This window comes from Rhamphochromis sp. 'chilingali' (assembly GCF_963969265.1).
Source record: "Rhamphochromis sp. 'chilingali' genome assembly, chromosome: 21".
In the NCBI taxonomy this organism is placed as follows: domain Eukaryota; kingdom Metazoa; phylum Chordata; class Actinopteri; order Cichliformes; family Cichlidae; genus Rhamphochromis; species Rhamphochromis sp. 'chilingali'.
In genome coordinates this window covers 19,952,933-19,970,359 of record NC_137949.1, presented here as the reverse complement: position 1 = coordinate 19,970,359, position 17,427 = coordinate 19,952,933, and the positions used below count along the sequence as shown (strand labels likewise).

General features: G+C 40.4%; 2 protein-coding genes across 4 annotated transcripts; one reads left to right on the top strand and one right to left on the bottom strand.

The window, feature by feature from the left end:
- Positions 1–246: 246 nt before the first annotated feature.
- On the bottom strand, positions 247–11,897 carry afg1la (AFG1 like ATPase a). Its single transcript, XM_080871406.1, has 13 exons — positions 11,620–11,897; positions 11,067–11,272; positions 9,322–9,373; positions 9,123–9,224; positions 7,755–7,885; positions 7,562–7,661; positions 4,930–4,988; positions 4,761–4,843; positions 4,589–4,659; positions 4,395–4,495; positions 3,514–3,654; positions 3,314–3,424; positions 247–1,640 (listed from the first exon to the last, which is right to left on the bottom strand). The coding sequence occupies exons 1-13, from the start codon at positions 11,744–11,746 to the stop codon at positions 1,503–1,505; spliced, it is 1,422 nt and encodes a 473-aa protein (XP_080727532.1). The 5' UTR covers positions 11,747–11,897; the 3' UTR covers positions 247–1,502.
- Positions 11,279–16,693, top strand: LOC308389843 (sex comb on midleg-like protein 4). 3 transcript variants are annotated; one of them, XM_080871408.1, is made up of 8 exons: positions 11,279–11,462; positions 14,145–14,381; positions 14,747–14,876; positions 15,027–15,227; positions 15,402–15,563; positions 15,659–15,877; positions 15,975–16,120; positions 16,207–16,693. In XM_080871408.1, exons 2-8 carry the CDS (start codon positions 14,151–14,153, stop codon positions 16,330–16,332), a joined length of 1,215 nt encoding a protein of 404 aa, XP_080727534.1. In that variant the 5' UTR covers positions 11,279–11,462; positions 14,145–14,150; the 3' UTR covers positions 16,333–16,693. The 3 variants fall into 3 exon arrangements, with proteins under 3 accessions (XP_080727534.1, XP_080727533.1, XP_080727535.1); XM_080871407.1 differs by lacking the exon at positions 11,279–11,462 and adding an exon at positions 13,144–13,280; XM_080871409.1 differs by lacking the exon at positions 11,279–11,462 and adding an exon at positions 13,430–13,783.
- The last annotated feature ends 734 nt before the right edge of the window (positions 16,694–17,427 follow it).

The following is a 17,427-nucleotide window of genomic DNA, read 5'->3' as shown; positions in this document are numbered from 1 at the left end:
AGAGTTAATTTGGGGCACCAAAAATTAAATTTAGGCCCAAGTTTCACATGTGACAGAGAGCTGTAAATTACTTGCTTCAGGGAACTCAAAATGTTTGCTGGTGGTGTAATGGTTCCATTTTGGCACACTTTGGTCCCTTGTAACAAATGAGCACAATGTACCCATCTTATGATGCTCAAATTATCTCAAACTGGTTTCTTGATCATGACAGTGATGTTCACTGCACTCCCCAGTCACCAGATCTCAATCCAATAGAGCACTTTGGGATGTGATGGAATTGCATATTCATATTATGAATGTGCACCCAAGAAATCAGCAACTGTGTGATTGTATCATGTCAAAATCTCTGAGGGACGTTTCCAGCACCTTGTTTAATTAATGTCACAGGGGGTCCAATCCAGTACTAGCAAGATGCACCGAATAAAGTTGTTTCCAGTATATTTAAACAGAATAACATGACACAATGAAACTGTGTTTGAATGACTCACTGTACAATACTTTTTCATATGAGCATTAAATCTTATCAGGAGTATTGCTATTGCTAACCTCACTGTCACGTTCAAAATGAATCAGTGAAATGCTGATTAAAAAAAGGACATGAGATCTAATTTATGCAGAAAAACTGTGCTTGCATTGGTAACGCTTATGTTTGTACAGGAGATATACTCATGTAGTTTTTTTTTTTTCTTCTCACTTTCACTTCCCACACAGTGCAGTCTTTGTTTCTGTAAGGCTGTGTGCATTATTGTATTTAAATAAACGGAGGATGAATGCAAGCAGAAAGCAGTTAAATATCAGCCTACGCCAACACTGAAACGGTTTCATTTGTGGGGACAGATGTACAAAGCTATTGTGCCATATAAGTAATATTCAGCTGACATGGTTTGCTTTTCTTTTTCCGTCTGGCGAATGAAGACACTGATGAAGAGTCAGATGGTGCCATTCATTCTCTGCAGCATCTGCAAAGCTTTCTGAGATAAACATTTCACATGCACAGGCTAAATAAATCACAACTCGAATAAACACACGGCTGCAAATCTCCAAACCAGTCTGCTGCCATTGTATTTAGATGTGTTAAGATCATATACAATTCATTTCATTTTCAAACCGTAGTGTATCTTAAAATAGATCCAATTAAAATGTCCCTTAAATCTTCATCAAAGTCCTTTTGGATTACTTTTCCAAAAGTCGTCCAGCTGATTTCCCACACATCAAAAAAAAAGTGAAGTTGGACCTCAAAAATGTCACCAAGTTAAAAGCAATAACTCAAAGTTCATCTTATAAATCCTCCTTAAAGTGCAATGTCGCAATAAAATGATTAGATAAGAATAAATACTCTGCACTACAATTGCACACACGCACAGAGATGAGGAGTTCCACTGGGTTTGTGCTGCATAAGATGATGATGAGGAGGAGGAGTGTTCAGTTCTGGGCTGTTACAGGCAGCGAGGAGTGCAGATTAAGGCGCACCAAGTTTGGTAACACTGTTTCCTTTCTAAATGTTACGCCTGTGATTTCATGCTTCTGTCCCCCTCCAGCCAATATTCTTCTGTCTGCATCTCTGTGAGTCGGGACACGGTCCTCTGGAAGGCAAATTTTTCCTCTTCGCCGCTGAAGATGGACAGACTGCTGGCTTCTTCCTGTTAGACATTGGACATGTTACAGTTTACTTACACACGACTTTGGGGCAAAAAAAGCCATTAATCAAATGGTGGCAGTCTAATAAAACGATACAACCTCCTCACTCTCAGATCTTTCATCTTTACATGTTCAGACAGATTATTCTATTTTTACACTCGTTCAGTGTTGTATTTATGGGTTTAATAGTTTCCAAATTAGATGTTCCAAAAGTAAAAATTGGATTTTCATGAAGTGGAAAATAAAATCTGTGGAACCACTAACTTGAATAGATAAATTTTAAGTTAGTATTTCTATTTTGGTAAAAATTATTTCTATGGTAACATGCTTCATCTCTCTTCTGACACAGGAAACAAAACAACCTGTAGTCTTAAATGCTTTTAATTCTTGACTAAGCTACTTAACTTTTACAAACCTAAAGTTAAGTTTGCAAATCTCATAAACCAGCATTTTATTCACAATAGAGCAAACCAACCATATCAAAGGTTTAAACAATGAAAACGTTCAGTGTGAAGAAAAAAAGAACTCATTTTGAATCTGAAGCGACGGCACCATGTTTATCACTGTGTAGCAATCTCTCTTCTTTTAACAACAGTTTGCAAACATCTGGGAACCGAGGAGTCCAGCAGGCTTTTGGGAGAGATATGTTGTCTTATATGCGATGTGAGCCTTTGGTCCTTGTGGGCAAGCATTGTGTTGCTGAAATAGCCGAGACTTTGTTTAGATGGGAGCACATGCTTTTGGGCCCTGAAGATCACAAACATCCAACATTGATACAAAACTGTACCATCAACCCCCAAACGGTCATTGCACATGGCTGCCCCTCCCTCAGCCTGGTTTTTCCTTCCCACTGTCACCAAGGGGGTTCACTTGATTGTTGGGGTTTTCTATGTATTACGGTAGGGTCTTTACTCTATAATATAAAGCGCTTGGTGGCTGCTGTTGTGATTTGGTGCTATAAAAATAAAACTGAATTGAGCTGATTTTTAGCTTCGTCTCTTACACATGGACCTTCAATTTTACATTCAAGGTCATTATTCTGAATTTTTCTACAATTTGTGGTTTTTTTTGCAGATCTCTGCCCATCTTTACTTTTGAGAAACAGCCTTTCTAACACGCACTGTTTATACTCAGTCATGTTACTGACGTGTTGCTAATAAACATAATTAGCTGCAAATGTTCCTTCCAGCGTTCTTTTTAGTATCGCTCACTTTTACAGCCTTTTGTCATCCCCGTGGCAACCTGTTTGAGACATGCTGCTGCCATAAAATTCAACATGAGGTAATAATTTTAAGGAAATAATAAAATGTGTCAGTTTAAACATTTTAAAGTTTTATGTTTTACTGTGAATACGATTTGGGTTTATGAGATTCGCAAATTCTGTTTTAAATGGCCTTTCACACAAAAATGTACACATTAATTTCCACTATTTTATGTTACTAATACACTTCAAGGATGGACTTGTATTTTTTCTAATAAAAAAATGATTTAGGAACAAACTGATACTGGTTAAAATGATTCTTACAGTTTACACAGTATGTGCTGACTTACTTTTAGCTGTGTGCTCTGGGTTTCATTTACTGTCAGCCGTAGGCCACAGAGGCCTTAATCATCTGTGTTTACCACCAAAATTACCCAAATCTGGTTTCTCTGTGGAAACAGAGTCACCGCTTACCCTTTTCAGCCCCAGGTCATCCATCAGGATGTGGCCCTCGTCGTGGCTGTGATCCCCATCTTGTACAAAAATATCCTCCAGCGGGTGATCTGCGAGGATCACCACACGTACCTGAAACGAGACAAATTTAGTGTTAAATTCCCGTGTTTGGTGTTTTAGTGCAGATTTAATGTGCATACAAACAAATGAAGGAATCGTACCTTGTGTTCATAGAGGGCATCCACAAGCGTAATGAGCCGCCTGGCTTGAGTTTTTTTGTTCACGGTCAGCAAAGGAATGTGTCGAATGAAGACTGTGTCAAACAGCCTGGATATCTCTAGGTAGTCACTCGCTCCTAAAGGCTGGAACATTTATATTCAAACATATGTATGAGGTGTCCACAAGCAAGACTTCCCGCACTGGTTTGAGTCATTTTTTCATTTCCATAAGTTTTTCACCAAACTACACTTTGCATAAAATGTTTACTAGAAACTTCAGACTCTGCTGCTTTGTATTAGTCATTTTCTTTCTCTTGAGCATAAGCAGAACCAAAAGCGAGTCAGTCGTTTAAACAGACCCCTTTCATTTCCCATCATTGTGAAGGAAACCAACTAGATTAAAATGCAGGGAGAGGTACATAAAATAAAATACATCTGAATTTATTTGATGTGACGTTAAAGCAATAAAAACTGGTGCAGTAAACATCTGATAACAAGTGTTCGAGGGCTTTGCAGCAGGACTTTGTCATCAGTATGCAGAAAACCAGTCATACTGCAACTCTGAAAACACACACATCTGCACGTTTTTACTAGCAATGGGAAACTAGTAGCTCAAGATTGTGGCGAGTGGTTTGCAAATTTGAAGGAAAAAAACAAAACAAAAAATACTGCAATCTTGTGGTTGAGCATACCATTGATTTCCCTTTTTAATAATAGACTTCTGATACAAAGTCAAAACAAGCCCAATTTGTGCCATAAAATAAAGCAAACTACTTTTTCTCCCATATTAAACCTGCCATACCACATAATCTAAAAATAAAAGATGACAAACAGTAATTATAACATATGATCCATCACACAGTGTGTCTGTAAAAGAGACTCACTCTATCACAAAGCTCCTCAAACGTACAGTCTGCGATGGTCCCGCACGCTTTGTTCAGACGGACTTTTCTGTTGTGGACGTTCAGAACTCTTGGTCGTGTTACTGCAGAAAACATTATGTTCAGCACTTTATATAATGAGCAGGTCATCAGTAAAATGCTGCAGTGACAGAGTGCTATTTTGAAAGCAGACTTACTGTCATTCTGTTTAAAAGCCAGCTCGTCAAACATTTTATCGAGGGTCGTTTCTGCATCAGGTTCACTGGAACTGCAACAGATGTAACAGGGAAACATTAAATAGGAAAAACAGTGCAAATCACACAAAGCAAAATCATCCCCCTGTCTTGTTTTACAGTGAGCATTTCTTACAGGAAGTAGAGTTTTCCAGATGAGGGTCTATTCTGTTTGCGGTAGTCAATCCCAGAGTCCAGGCGAAGAGTATGGCAATATTTCTGCAGGAGGAAAACAAACATTTTACAGATAAATACTGCGATGCCACACGTGGTAGCCTCAGCAGCAGAAGATGACTTCACTTTACCTGCAACACTGCAATAAAAGGCACAAAGTTGACTCTCTGCAGGCCGTTTTTATACAAGTCTGAGGAAACAGAAAGAAAAAAACCATTGTCACATTTGCTGTTATCTGGCATACATCTAAATGGCTTTCAAAGTGTTATAGAAGACCGATTACGCTTTCTTGTTTTCTGTAATTTGTAGCCTCAAATCACATTTAAGCTTGTAAACGTGGTCAAGATGACCTGATCATGTTCAAACCAAGCGTCAGAATGAAGAAGAGGGGGGACTTAAGCGACTATGAATGTGGTGTGGTTGTTGGTGCCAGATAGGCTAGTCTATTTAAGAAACTGCTGGTCTCCTGGGATGTTCCCACACAATCATCTCTAGGGTTTACAGAGAATGGTCCAAAAAATGAGAAAATATGGCATGCGCAAATTCAGTGGGTGAAAATGCCTCATTGACTCAGAGCTGACTCAGGTCACAGGAAAGTGGCCAGATTGCTTTAATGTGACAGGAAACTCAAATAACCACTTGTTACAATGAAGGTATGGAGAAGAGCATTTCTGAGTGTTTCTATCGCCTCTGAGGAATATTTCCAGCACCTTGTTGGATCTCTACCACGAAGAATTAAAGCAGTTCTTTCCAACCTCATACTACCAAGGTGTACCTAATAAAGTGCCTGGTGGGTGTATACTCTATACTGTTACAATTTAATTCGGATATCGAGGTCACTGGATGTAAAATTAACCCCTGTGGGTTAAAACGCTCTCAGTTTCCAACAGTTTCTTTTTACTCTTGGCTCTCTGTGGTGTCAGTGTGAGCAGATACTCGTAACATCATCGATTCAGGCTCCTAACATTATGGATTTAGCCACAAAACAGCTCAGCCCACTTGCTGTCCAAACCTTGTGCTTGAAAGGGTCAGCCAGTAAGAAGAAAGCTGGCTTAAAAGGAGGGCGAAGTGAGGTAAAATGACTCGTTTTAAACAAATGATGAATGAGTAAGACAAATAACAGTTTGACATAGCATAACTGTTACAAATTTTAAATACAGTGGTCCCTCGTTTGTCGTGGGAGTTACATTCTAAAATTAACCCGCAATCGGTGAAATCCGCAAAGAAGCCAGCTTCATATTTTACAATTATTCTAGATGTTTTAAGGCTGTAAAACCCCTCACTACACACTTTATACACTTTTCTCAGACAGGCATGAAGATTTTCACACTTTTCTCTCTTGTTTAAACACCCTCAAAGTTCAAACCTTCATAGAAAAATAAGTCCAGTATTGTAGAATGAAACCAAAGATCAAACCCTGTTTTCAGGTTCAGAACATGGGAATAGAGCAGCTGCGAGAGAATTCAACATTAATGAATCAGTGGTACGGAAGTGGAGGAAGCAAGAAGGATGAGTTGAGAAAAGTTTGACTTATCTGACTGTTTGGTTTTGCCTAATGTGCCTTATATTCCAAAAAATACGGTAACGTCTACCTTCCTTAACCATGTCCAGAAGTCCTACTTTTTATGCGATGGATAGCATCTTCCTCTGCCTTTTGGGTGCTACCGCAGGCGCCTTTGACGGTGCAAAACGTTTTATCGACATTGTTGTGTTTGTTGGGGAGAAAACTTACAAACATACAGTGCAGCACTTCAGAGTCACACTGCTAGCGATCGAAGATTTATGTAAATTTGACAAGCTGAACGCATTCTGTACTGGACAGGAGACGCAGCACGAGTTTGATTGACAATAATAATAACTTTATTTATAAAGCGCTTTCAAACAAAGTGCTGTACAATTAAAGAGATAAATAAAATAAAAGTGATACATAGCAATACAGGTAAAAGACACAATACAAGTTAAAAACAGTAAACATTTAAAAACTAAAAGCCATAGAATTAAGACATTTAGGATAGGGTGAACAAATGTGTCTTCAACTTAGTTTTAAAAACCTCCACAGAGCATGCCTGCCAAATATCTTGAGGGAGGTTGTTCCACAGAAACAGGGCACGAAAAGAAAAAGCACGCTCTCCAATTGTCTGTTTTCTGGCTCTAGGAACTTTTAAAAAGGCCAGAGTCCTGAGATTGTAGAGCACGGGATGGGACATAAAGGTGTAAAAGGTCGGAGAGGTATGAAGGTGCCAGTCCGTTTAAAGCCTTGTAGGTGAGCAGCAGGACCTTAAAATCTGCTCGAACCTGACAAGGTAGCCAAAGCAGAGATCTAAGAACAGTGGTAATGTGCTCAAATTTCCCAGTTCTTGTTAAAATGCGAGCAGCTGCATTTTGCAATGGTCTACAGCCAATCAGGACGCAGAACACAATGTGCTGTAACAACAACAAAAATAAAAAGCATGCAAAATTACACAAACAAAAAAAATAAAATCAGTGAAATAGCAAGGCCGCGAAAGGTGAACCGCGTTATAGCGAGGGACCACTGTAACACAATATTTATTATTGCAGTTGTTTTTGTCAAATGATGTATGCACATGTTTTCTTTAATATGATGAATAATTTCCTGAATGTGATTATAGCTTATACATTTCTGATTACAATCCCATAGGATTGTGCTTTAAAGGCATTATTTGTTTTTTTTATGTAAACCAAAGGAGTTTTAAGCCGTGTTAAGAACACATTTATAATCATATTACACTAGACATTACTTACCTACAGGCGGACGATTAGAAGTAGCCACAACAACAACACCGTTTAGAAACAGATTCTCAAAAAGCTGCTTGAGAATCATGGCGTCTGCAATATCAGTGACCTGAAATGTGGGTAAAGCACAACAACATGATTGTTACATGAGGTTACATGTTATAGAGACTAAATGTTTTTTTACAAGATGATTTAAAAGTACCTGAAACTCATCGAAGCACAACAGACAAGCCTCCTCACTGATTTCCTCTGCAACCGGAGCAATGGGATCATAAGACTTGGCCATTTTTCCTGCTTTCCTTTTTGGCATACTCTGTTTCAGCCGATGAATCCCTGTAGATTGAAAAGATAAATGCAGTTACTGTTAATCGTAAGTCTGTAAGAAGAGACAAATACAGATCCCAGAAAAACCAAATGGAAAATGCAAACTACCACATTCTTACAATATTATAATATTAAATATTTTATGTATAATAAGCATGCAATAGGGTTAGGGTAACATATAGGGTAACATATATTGTTTTGCACAAGACTCTTTCTCTTCTATATGGCTTTCTGCACAGGATATTGGAAAAAGTTGCCATTATTAAATAATTGTTTCTGCACAACTTTCTCTCACATCGTTGTGCAGGAATTTTGCGCCCTCCTCTTTACAACATACGTTTCGTTCATTGAGGTTTGTGGGGTTTTTTGTTCATTCCCAACCCTCTTAATGTCCCACCACAATATTTCAGTTAGCGTGAGGTCTGGATCATTACAACACTGATTCTTGTCTTCTTCAGCTGTTCTGTTGTAGGTTTCCTGGTGTTCTTGGGATCGCTTGTTCTTGGTCCAGTTTGGACCGAGCTTTAGCTGTTGGACAGATGGCCTCACATTTGACTCTAAAAGGCTTTGTTATAAAGATGAATTCACGGTCAGCTCAATGAGCACAGTGCCCAGGTCCTGTGGCTGCAAAGCAAGCCCAAATAATCACCCCTCCACCGCTGTGTTTACAGTTCTTATGAGGTGTTTGTGCTCATATGCTGAGTTTAATTTGCTACTTACCCTCTTAATTGCTATGGAAGCAGTAAGGCTGTACTTAGAGTCCTCTTAAATCTTTCGTTTCACATGACTGTATGTGAAGTACTGCTTAAACTGGAGGAAATACTACAGTATTTCAAAGGTAAATGTTTTGAATCTCCACAAATCAAATCACAGAGAAATAAATTTAAAAAACAAAACTGTGTCTCATGCTAGAGCTTTTACCATTAGTGACAAGTGGATTTTCGTAAATACACAAAAATCCTTACACAGCTACGTTTAAGTGGCAGGAGTGGCACGATATATCCAAATGGATTATGTACTGATGTAGAAAAAAATATATATTTGCAATCTTCTTTAACGGCACAGATACAAGAGACTTGATTTATCTGGAACAAAACTCCAGTATTTCTTTTTGCCAATAAAACAAACACACCTTATCTTCCCCCACATGTTCACTAGAAGCAGAGAAAGTCCAAAGTTGCATTGATAAACACAGCTCACCCCCCCTTTTTCTCTTAAATGCAGCTTAACTAACAACTGTACTCACTTTTATGCACGTCTAACATAAAACCATGGAAATGAACCCTCTTTTTGTTCTCAGTCTCCACATATGAATAAAACATGTCCATGACCATCGTTTTCCCCGTGCCTGAAACAAACAAACAAACAAAAAAATCTTCTGAGTTAGGAACAAATCTTAATTTCATTACATTGAGATATGCAATTCTGTGAGTTCCATGGCTTACCAACATCACCGTAGATGTAGTAACCTTTGGGAGGCTTTGGTTTTGTGAAAAACTAAAAGATGCAGAGACAAGTAAAAATGAGCAAAAATCATCATTATAAACTAATATAGACAAATAGATGGCAAATTATTTAGGAATCTTTCACTAATTCCTTTTTTTAAAGTGTGACCTGAACAAAGCATGCCCAACACACAGGCTTTTTTTTTGAAGGAATCACACCCAGTAAGAGCGCAAGTTATGTCAACAAAGCCTACAGCTGATGAGACTGAGTGAGAAGATAAGAGAAACACTGTAGAGTCAAATTTTAAAAAGGCATGCTGCTGAAATTATCAGCAAAGAAGATAAAGCATGAAAGAGAGCCGCTCTTACGTTCCTCAGATTTATGTCACACAGTGGTAACCTAACGAATGTGAAAAACAGAGCACAGGCAGGGTGGAGTGTGTTGACAGGATGGACAAGCTGGACTAGAAAGAGTACATCAGAGGGGCAGCTCAGGTTGAGCAGTTTGGAGACAAAGTTAGAGAGGAGAGGCTGAGATATTTTGGACATTTGCAGAGGAGGGACAGTGGATATATGGGATGAAGGATGTTGAAAATGGAGTTTTAAGGCAGGGGGAAAAGAGGATGACCACAGAAAAGATTCATGGATGCAGAGGGTTGGTGTGACAGAAGAAGATACTAGGAGCAGGGTGAGATTTAGGCAGATGATCTGCTCTGGCAACCTCTAACTGGAGGAGCAACAGAAGAAGATGAAGACAAAGTAGTAAACTGAAAAACCACGTTTCACAAGTCATCATTAACACTGGACTTTCTGTGTTAATGTTTTTGAATGTGAAACGGTCACATGTAGAGCAGCACAGTGGTGTAACTGTTAGCACTGTTGTACCCTGGGGCCTTTTCAGTTTAATGCATAGTTATTTATATTGCACCAAATCAAAAGAGCAGTCACCTCAAGGCACATATTACATAGTAAGACACAGTTTTCATGTGCTCAAACGGCTTCTCTCCGGGTACACCAGTGTCAAGTGGGACTGGCTCCAGTGCCTGAATTGAATAAGCAGAAAATGGATGGATGGATGGACAGGAAATAGGGAAAATATATCAAATTTATGGTAGGTAACATGGCCAAAGGGACCCCTGTATATATAATCCATCCATCCTCTTTCACTTATCCAATTCAGGGTTGTGGCCAACCCCAGCTGCCATAGTTGAGCACAGGGCTAACACATGTGAGCTACCACTCACATGCACACCTATGAACAATTTAGAATTACTGGTTAACCTAACCCCGCTAGGAAGCCGAAGTACCCAGAGAAAAGATACACAGACACGGGGAGAACATGCAAACCCCACACAGAAACGCTCTGGCAAGATGGTGGATTCAAAGCCAGGACCTTCTTGCTGTGAGGCAACAGTGCTAACCCTCCCTCCACTACAGCCACCTACCTGAGTACCTTAGATCTGAATACCTAAGTATCCTTATGCAAGATGCCCCATTCATTGGAGTGTGAATGCTACACAATAACAGCATTTTATTACTCCAAAACCTTTGTGATACTCTGTGATGCAAAAACACTTCATAATTTGGATAATAACTAAGTTAAAGGCTGAGTAAAGTTGGACAAATGTAAAGATTAATCTCTAATATTGCCAACATTGTAAACCACGTTGCTCTGCACTAATATTCACTTAATATTATTATATTAATAATAATAACAACATAAGTTGGGGCATGCTTCTACCTACCCTGGAGAAGACAGATGTCGGGGTGTTGCTGTATCCTCTCAGAGTTTTGTGCAGCTCGTCCAGTTTCTGCATCACCGCTTTCTGGTGCTCATCCTCCCGCAGCGTCCCATCTCTGATCAGCCCGGTGTAGTGATCCAGGGGGCCGCTGAAGCCGGCGGCGCTAACACCGCTCTCCTCCTCCGCCTGCCGGACTTTCACAGAGTAGCCTTAAAAACCGTAACAACACGCACGTTACCGATAAGTTAGCTCTCCGCAAAGCTTTTAGACCACTACGACAACGATTTTTGGGTGATTCGGACAGTAACGATAACGTTGCTCTGGTGGGCGAATAGGAAGAATTAGCGGGTAACGACTCTGACAGCTCAAAGGGCAGGAAAAACCGACAAGCATAACAAGGTAAGTTTGAACAAAACCTCAAAAATATGCATTATGCCAGGTTAACGTGGAAAAGCGTACACTAACTAATTATGTTAAGTAAAAGTAGGACAAGGTTATGATTAGAGCCGCGGACGGTTACTTTAAACAGTCTAAACTGACTGAAAACAAACCTCACCTCTTCTGTGGAACTCGCTGAGAGATTTCAGCAGCTTTCCGGAGGAATGTTGCTCTTTAAAAAGAAGCCTTAAGCCCAAAGAAGCTGAGGGTGACATCTTCATAGACAGCGGTACGCGCGCCGCCATCTTGGATTCAAATTCTGTCAATCAAACTTTATTAGCAATGACATTTTCAGTCGTTTTTCGGCCAACAGGAGGCGACAATTCACCATGCCAGATTATTTAACAGCACCTTTCATTATATACTGTCCGTATAAAAATAAATACGAAAAACGTAAGTAAAATAATATTGCATTTTAATTATGCGTAGTAAATGTGCTATTGCATCCTAAAAATACATTTTCAAAGGCTATATTATTATTGCGTGTTGCCACTTCATAATGTTATACACTTAATACATCTCTGGGGTTTCGGCTAGTAGTCAGGCAAAAGAAGACCTCTAAAAGCATCACTTTCAGCTCTGGGAAATTGTGTGTTGTTCGGTATAATTACTTAATTTAAAAATGTATTGCTAGATAATTTCTTGAATAATTAAAAAAAACTAATTTGCCTAAATCTCACGCTGCACGCACACCTGATTTGTCCTCTGTGACTGTAATATCAAGTGCAGCAGTATCATTGACTTCACTGTATGACTGTAGGGGGTAAATTAATGCCAGATATAGTCTTTCTTCGCCCACCCGGAGTAAAAAAAAAAGGGAAAAAAAGCGTTTATTCAAATTAATGAGTAATACATTTGAAACACAAAATGATAAAACATGCGATCTTCACAGCAAAAATCCACATGGAATTCTTCATATTTTCACAATAAGATTTTAATGTTAACATGATTATTTTGGACAGCAGCTATTTATTTTATTCACTGTAACATATCACAAAAAAATTTCCTGCAGCTCCAGCAGCTCCCTGGTGTTGTTTTTACAAACAGAAAGCCCAAATATATTCAGCGTGCTCTCATGCATAACAAAGAAAAGCCCTGATTCCTCTCATCTGGAAAGCTCGAAGCAGGAATTTTTAAAACATTTTTTATAATCTGGGTCATTTTTACTTAAGAACATGACTAAGATGATCATTTTGATAGACGTTATAGGTTGATGAATTTATCAACAATTCACCAAAGATCTAAATATAATTTAAGTATAAACCATTTAAAAGCTCACAATAACGCTGAAACAAAAACAAAAAAAGAAAAAAAGAATCGTGTTAAAAATAAATAAATAAATAACAGATATTTAATTTTTATATCAACTGACAGATGCAAATCTGTCTTGGGTCTAATTGTGCCTCCGAAGCACTGAGCCTGAGTTGCAGACAAAACATGGCAGACAACTGTCAGGGCTTACAGGCTTGTTGCCATGACAACAGAGGAGCACTTCTCCCTCTCTCTCCGTCTCTCTGTCTCTTTAATGCACACACACACTGTCACTCGCTCTCTGTCTGTCTCTGTTGTACACACACACACACACACACACACACACACACACACACACACACACACACACACACACACACACACACAAGCACACAGACATATATACAGTATTACAGTGGAATCCGCCTTGCTCTGAGATCTGTGCTCTGCTACTGGTAGCAGAAGAAAATATAGGAACCACAGCACGGAGCGTAGGGATACTCCACATCTTCACATCTGCTTTGGATGGTGAGTGCCTGCTAACCAGTTATTGTTTGTTTACATGCTGCATCCTTTCACAAATCTCTTCAAAATACATTTGGAGGCATTGCAAATGGCTTCTTTCCGGTTAGTTGTGCTGCTGGGGGGGGGGGGGGGGGGGGGGGGGTTATTTCTTTTATTTAGTAGCTGCTTCTTGTTTCCTTTCTCTTATTTTAAGAATAGGCTGGAAGCTGTCATGATAATGGTAATTCATAGCTGGGTAGCCATGGTGAAGTCAATTTCCCCCCCTCCCTCTGCCACTGCTGAATGCATTAGTCTAATGAGATGTCTGCAGCCTGTGTGCCCAGGAGCAGCAGCAGCACAGCAGCAGCAGCAGCAGCAGCAGCGGTGTGTTAACCAAAGGGAGACTAAGGGGGGCAAAAAAGCAAGATGGCTTTTCCTGCACTGCATGGGATTTAACTTTGTAGTTGCCTTTAGGCTCCTGGGACTTAAAACAAAAGGTTGTGGGCTTTCACAATAGAAGATAGCAGGTAATAGTCACCCCTCCCTCTCTCAGGTTTATTAGTGTGTTACGAGTGCAGGATGGAGGTGCTGTTTCCACCACGGCACATGCATGGCTGCCTTTGTGTGTTGTTTGATTATTATGGTGCTCAGCTGAATGCTGTTTCTCTCAGCACATTGCTCGGCTGAGTTTTCTGCAGGCTCCTAGTGTTTGGATGTTACTGTTGGTACACCTTTGCCAATTGCGTCTGCTTCCTCTGAATTCATGCTAATGCTGCACTCTAGTATGCAGCGGCTACAGAGGAGTATTGATGTGCAACTAAAGTGCATGTTTTCAATGCGTTGCCCTTGCCCTTGTTTGAGCTCACTCATTGTTTCCTTTGTGTCCAGCTACAAATGAGCGTACCTGCAGTGACGGCACAGAAATCAGACGGCAACAACGGTGAGATGCAATCAGCTGCAGTGGCTCCCTCCTTCATTCCCAGCCAGGCGGGGAAGATACCGGGCAGGAAGAGAGGGAGACCTCCGCTCCGCAATGTCGCCAAGATGGATTTTCCTAATCGCTACCCTGAATCGCTCCCTCCACTCAAAGTGCCCAAGAAGAGGGGGAGAAAGCCGGGCTTCAAGGTCAGCCAGATGGGAAAGGGGAAGGGGGGCTGGTGGATGAGTTGTAGTGTGTGTGGGTGCAGTGTGTTTAAAAATACATGTGTATACAGACAGGGAGACTCCATGCCCTTCAGATTTTGTGGGATCCCAGCATAAACAGAGTTGGAGTTAACATCTGTGAGGCTTTGTTCTGTTGTGTTATGGAATTATTTTTTAGCCTAAAGAGGACATTATTATCAGCACATTTGTTTTCTTTTCATACAGGCCAAAGCATGAAAACTACAGTGTTAAACAATCCTAACCCTCCCTGCATGATTTAGTGTGCATAAATAAATGATATTTCCAAAACAGACATAGCAATACAAAACCCCCTTCTTCCTCTCCAGCTCAAACCCAGGATGGTGATGACACCACTGGCTATTTCTCCACCCAGCAGCACCCCAGAGCCCGATATGAGCTCCATTCCTCAGGATGCTGCCACCATCCCCCACTCTGCCACGCCCCAGGTGCTCACAGGTAAAATACAATACGCTGTTAATCCCACTTAAGAAGCTTTAAAGTGCTTCTCTGTTAGCTTAAAGACAAAAAAGCATATGATCTCTTTTTTCCCCTTATGTTTTTCTGCTATTTCTCCTTTCCTTCATTTTCCTCATTTGTGTTTTCCAGTCTGTATCTACATCAACAAGCAGGCGAACACTGGGCCCAACCTGGACAGGAAGAAGATCCAACAGCTTCCCGATCACTTTGGGCCCGACAGACCCTCTGTGGTGCTTCAGCAGGCCGTTCAGGGCTGCATTGACAGTGCTTTCCAGCAGAAAACGGTGTTCACTCTCCTCACGCAAGGCTACGGAGGAGAAAAAATATCAGGTGTTGTACAAAGACCCCCTTCAGGTGTTGTTATCTGTTTGTTTAATAGCTTCTTTAGCACACTCCCTAAGGTGTTACTGGGAGAGAAAAAAATATTAAAGGTTTCATTGTCTGACTTATAAGAAACTTTTGTCTAAGCTGCATTTCAAGTGGTCTTCTGTTTTGCTCTTCCAGCCACATTTGATGGGAAGCAGCATCTTCTGAGCCTCCCCGTGGTGAACAGCATCGACTATGTGCTTCGTTTTCTGAAGAAGCTCTGTCGCAGCTTGCACTGTGAAAACCTTTTCAGTGATCAGCCCATTACACAGCACAGCGGTGGCTCCTACCAGTCAGATGGTACTTCCAAATTAAGTTCTTGAACTAATATAAACAAATACTTTGAATCTGTGGGGGATTTTTATCACTAACAGAAGTCTCCATCATTTCTTTAGCTGAAACATCAATGGCTGATGACTACCATTTAGACCAGTCAGATGGCAAACGCTACTCCGTTGACCCTGGCGATTCCGCTTTCAGCTCCATAAGTTCGTCCTACTCACCAAAGTCCACCTACGGGTTTCGCTCTTCACAGCAGTTCTCTAATGGCTCAGCCTCCATGTGCAGGCAGTCATCCACCAGCCCAAACGCGTTCCCGGAGAGCAACAGGACAGGTATGACACCATCAAGAGATAAATCAAGCATTGATGCGGCCTTTATTTTTCTGAGATACAAAAGTAACTCTCCATCTTTCATTTGTTCTTTCTTGAGGTTATAATGTGTCTTCAGAATCGCAGGAGTCCAAGGCTCCGCCCAATAAAGACCCATCCACCTGGTCTGTGGAAGATGTTGTATGGTTCATCAGGGATGCAGATCCCCAGGCTCTAGGTCCTCACGCAGATGTCTTTAGGAAACATGTAAGTGTTATGCTGCTGATTTACCTGGCTAGACTAAACCTCAGGTCCTCACTGAGTTTCACACCATCTTCCTCTGCCTTTCACAGGAGATAGATGGAAATGCTTTGTTACTCTTAAAGAGCGACATGATCATGAAGTACCTCGGACTCAAGCTGGGGCCGGCCTTGAAGCTTTGCTACCACATCGACAAGCTTAAGCAGACTAAGTTCTGAAAACTGACTACAGTTTGTTAACCTCTTAAATCCAGCAGGATATTTGAGGAAGGTCACATCTGGGGAAGGCAGGTCTGTTAGCCAATGGGAAGAAAGTAGAGTCATGAGGTGTGCCACTTCATTTAGAGTTCCCGGAAGTCAGGTGCATCTGTTCCTTATCTGCCCCAAAAGTACAAAAGCAAATCAGTTATATGAACTACTGAATAACTATATTGTTTCAGTCTTTCATTTATCTCTATCATAAAGGTATTTGTTGGTAACTTTAGCACTTTAACATTAGCAAGGTCACATCACAAGACCATATCCATCTAAATTCTGTACATGTTAGGTTAACTAGTATCACAGATTAGTTTGGTTCTTACATCGTAAAAATCTGCACATATTGATTTTTTCTTTAAAGTTTCTATATCAAACATGATAATGAGCATCATTTAATAAACTTATTATTCATTTGGAGTTATTTTTATGGTCACCATATTCAGCTCAACTTAAATCTTTTAACTCCAGTTTTGGTCTCCACCACCTCCTAAAATGCTAGATGCTCCTTTTTTGTTCACTGTTGGGCTCCTAATTCTGACTGTCAGCCCTTTAGTGCTGAGCAGATGAAGTATAAATGGGTTGTTGAGAGACTCTTCACTCAAATCTGTAGTGGCAAAAAATGACGGTATGAAAAGAAGAAGCTACTTTCAGCTACTCCCTTATTCACAAAGGGTCTCCACGTGTTTGTTTTTTTACACCAGATTCCCTTCCTGACATCCTAAGGCACCTAAGGGATTTGTGTCTCCTTCCAGGATTAAACTGGGGATCTTTAAGTTGTTAGGTGACTGCGTAAACCACTGGACTATGCTATGAGATTGACCCAAAATAGCCAGACAACTAAACAATAAGCAAACACCGTGTAACGGTAAATAAAGCCAAGAGGAGCTGACGATTCAGTCGCTGCATCCATTGTGCACTACAGCCAACCACCTCATACTGATTATAAAACACGCGGGGGCAGAGAGACTCGAACATTTTGACTTTGAACTGGTGCACCTCAGACCTGGACAGCTTACTCCCTCATTGGCTTACAGAGCAGAAATTTTGCTAAGTTTC

Excerpts from the sequence above, each read along its gene's own strand:
- LOC308389843 (XM_080871407.1), top strand. Across the intron at positions 14,382-14,746 it reads GGAGAAAGCCGGGCTTCAAG|CTCAAACCCAGGATGGTGAT; the intron begins GTCAGCCAGATG and ends CTTCCTCTCCAG. Across the intron at positions 15,878-15,974 it reads CCCGGAGAGCAACAGGACAG|GTTATAATGTGTCTTCAGAA; the intron begins GTATGACACCAT and ends TTCTTTCTTGAG.
- afg1la (XM_080871406.1), bottom strand. The coding sequence starts at position 11,746 with ATGGCGGCGCGCGTACCGCTGTCTATGAAGATGTCACCCTCAGCTTCT. Across the intron at positions 11,273-11,619 it reads CAGCGAGTTCCACAGAAGAG|GCTACTCTGTGAAAGTCCGG; the intron begins GTGAGGTTTGTT and ends ACGGTTTTTAAG. Across the intron at positions 3,425-3,513 it reads ATGCCCTCTATGAACACAAG|GTACGTGTGGTGATCCTCGC; the intron begins GTACGATTCCTT and ends GTCTCGTTTCAG.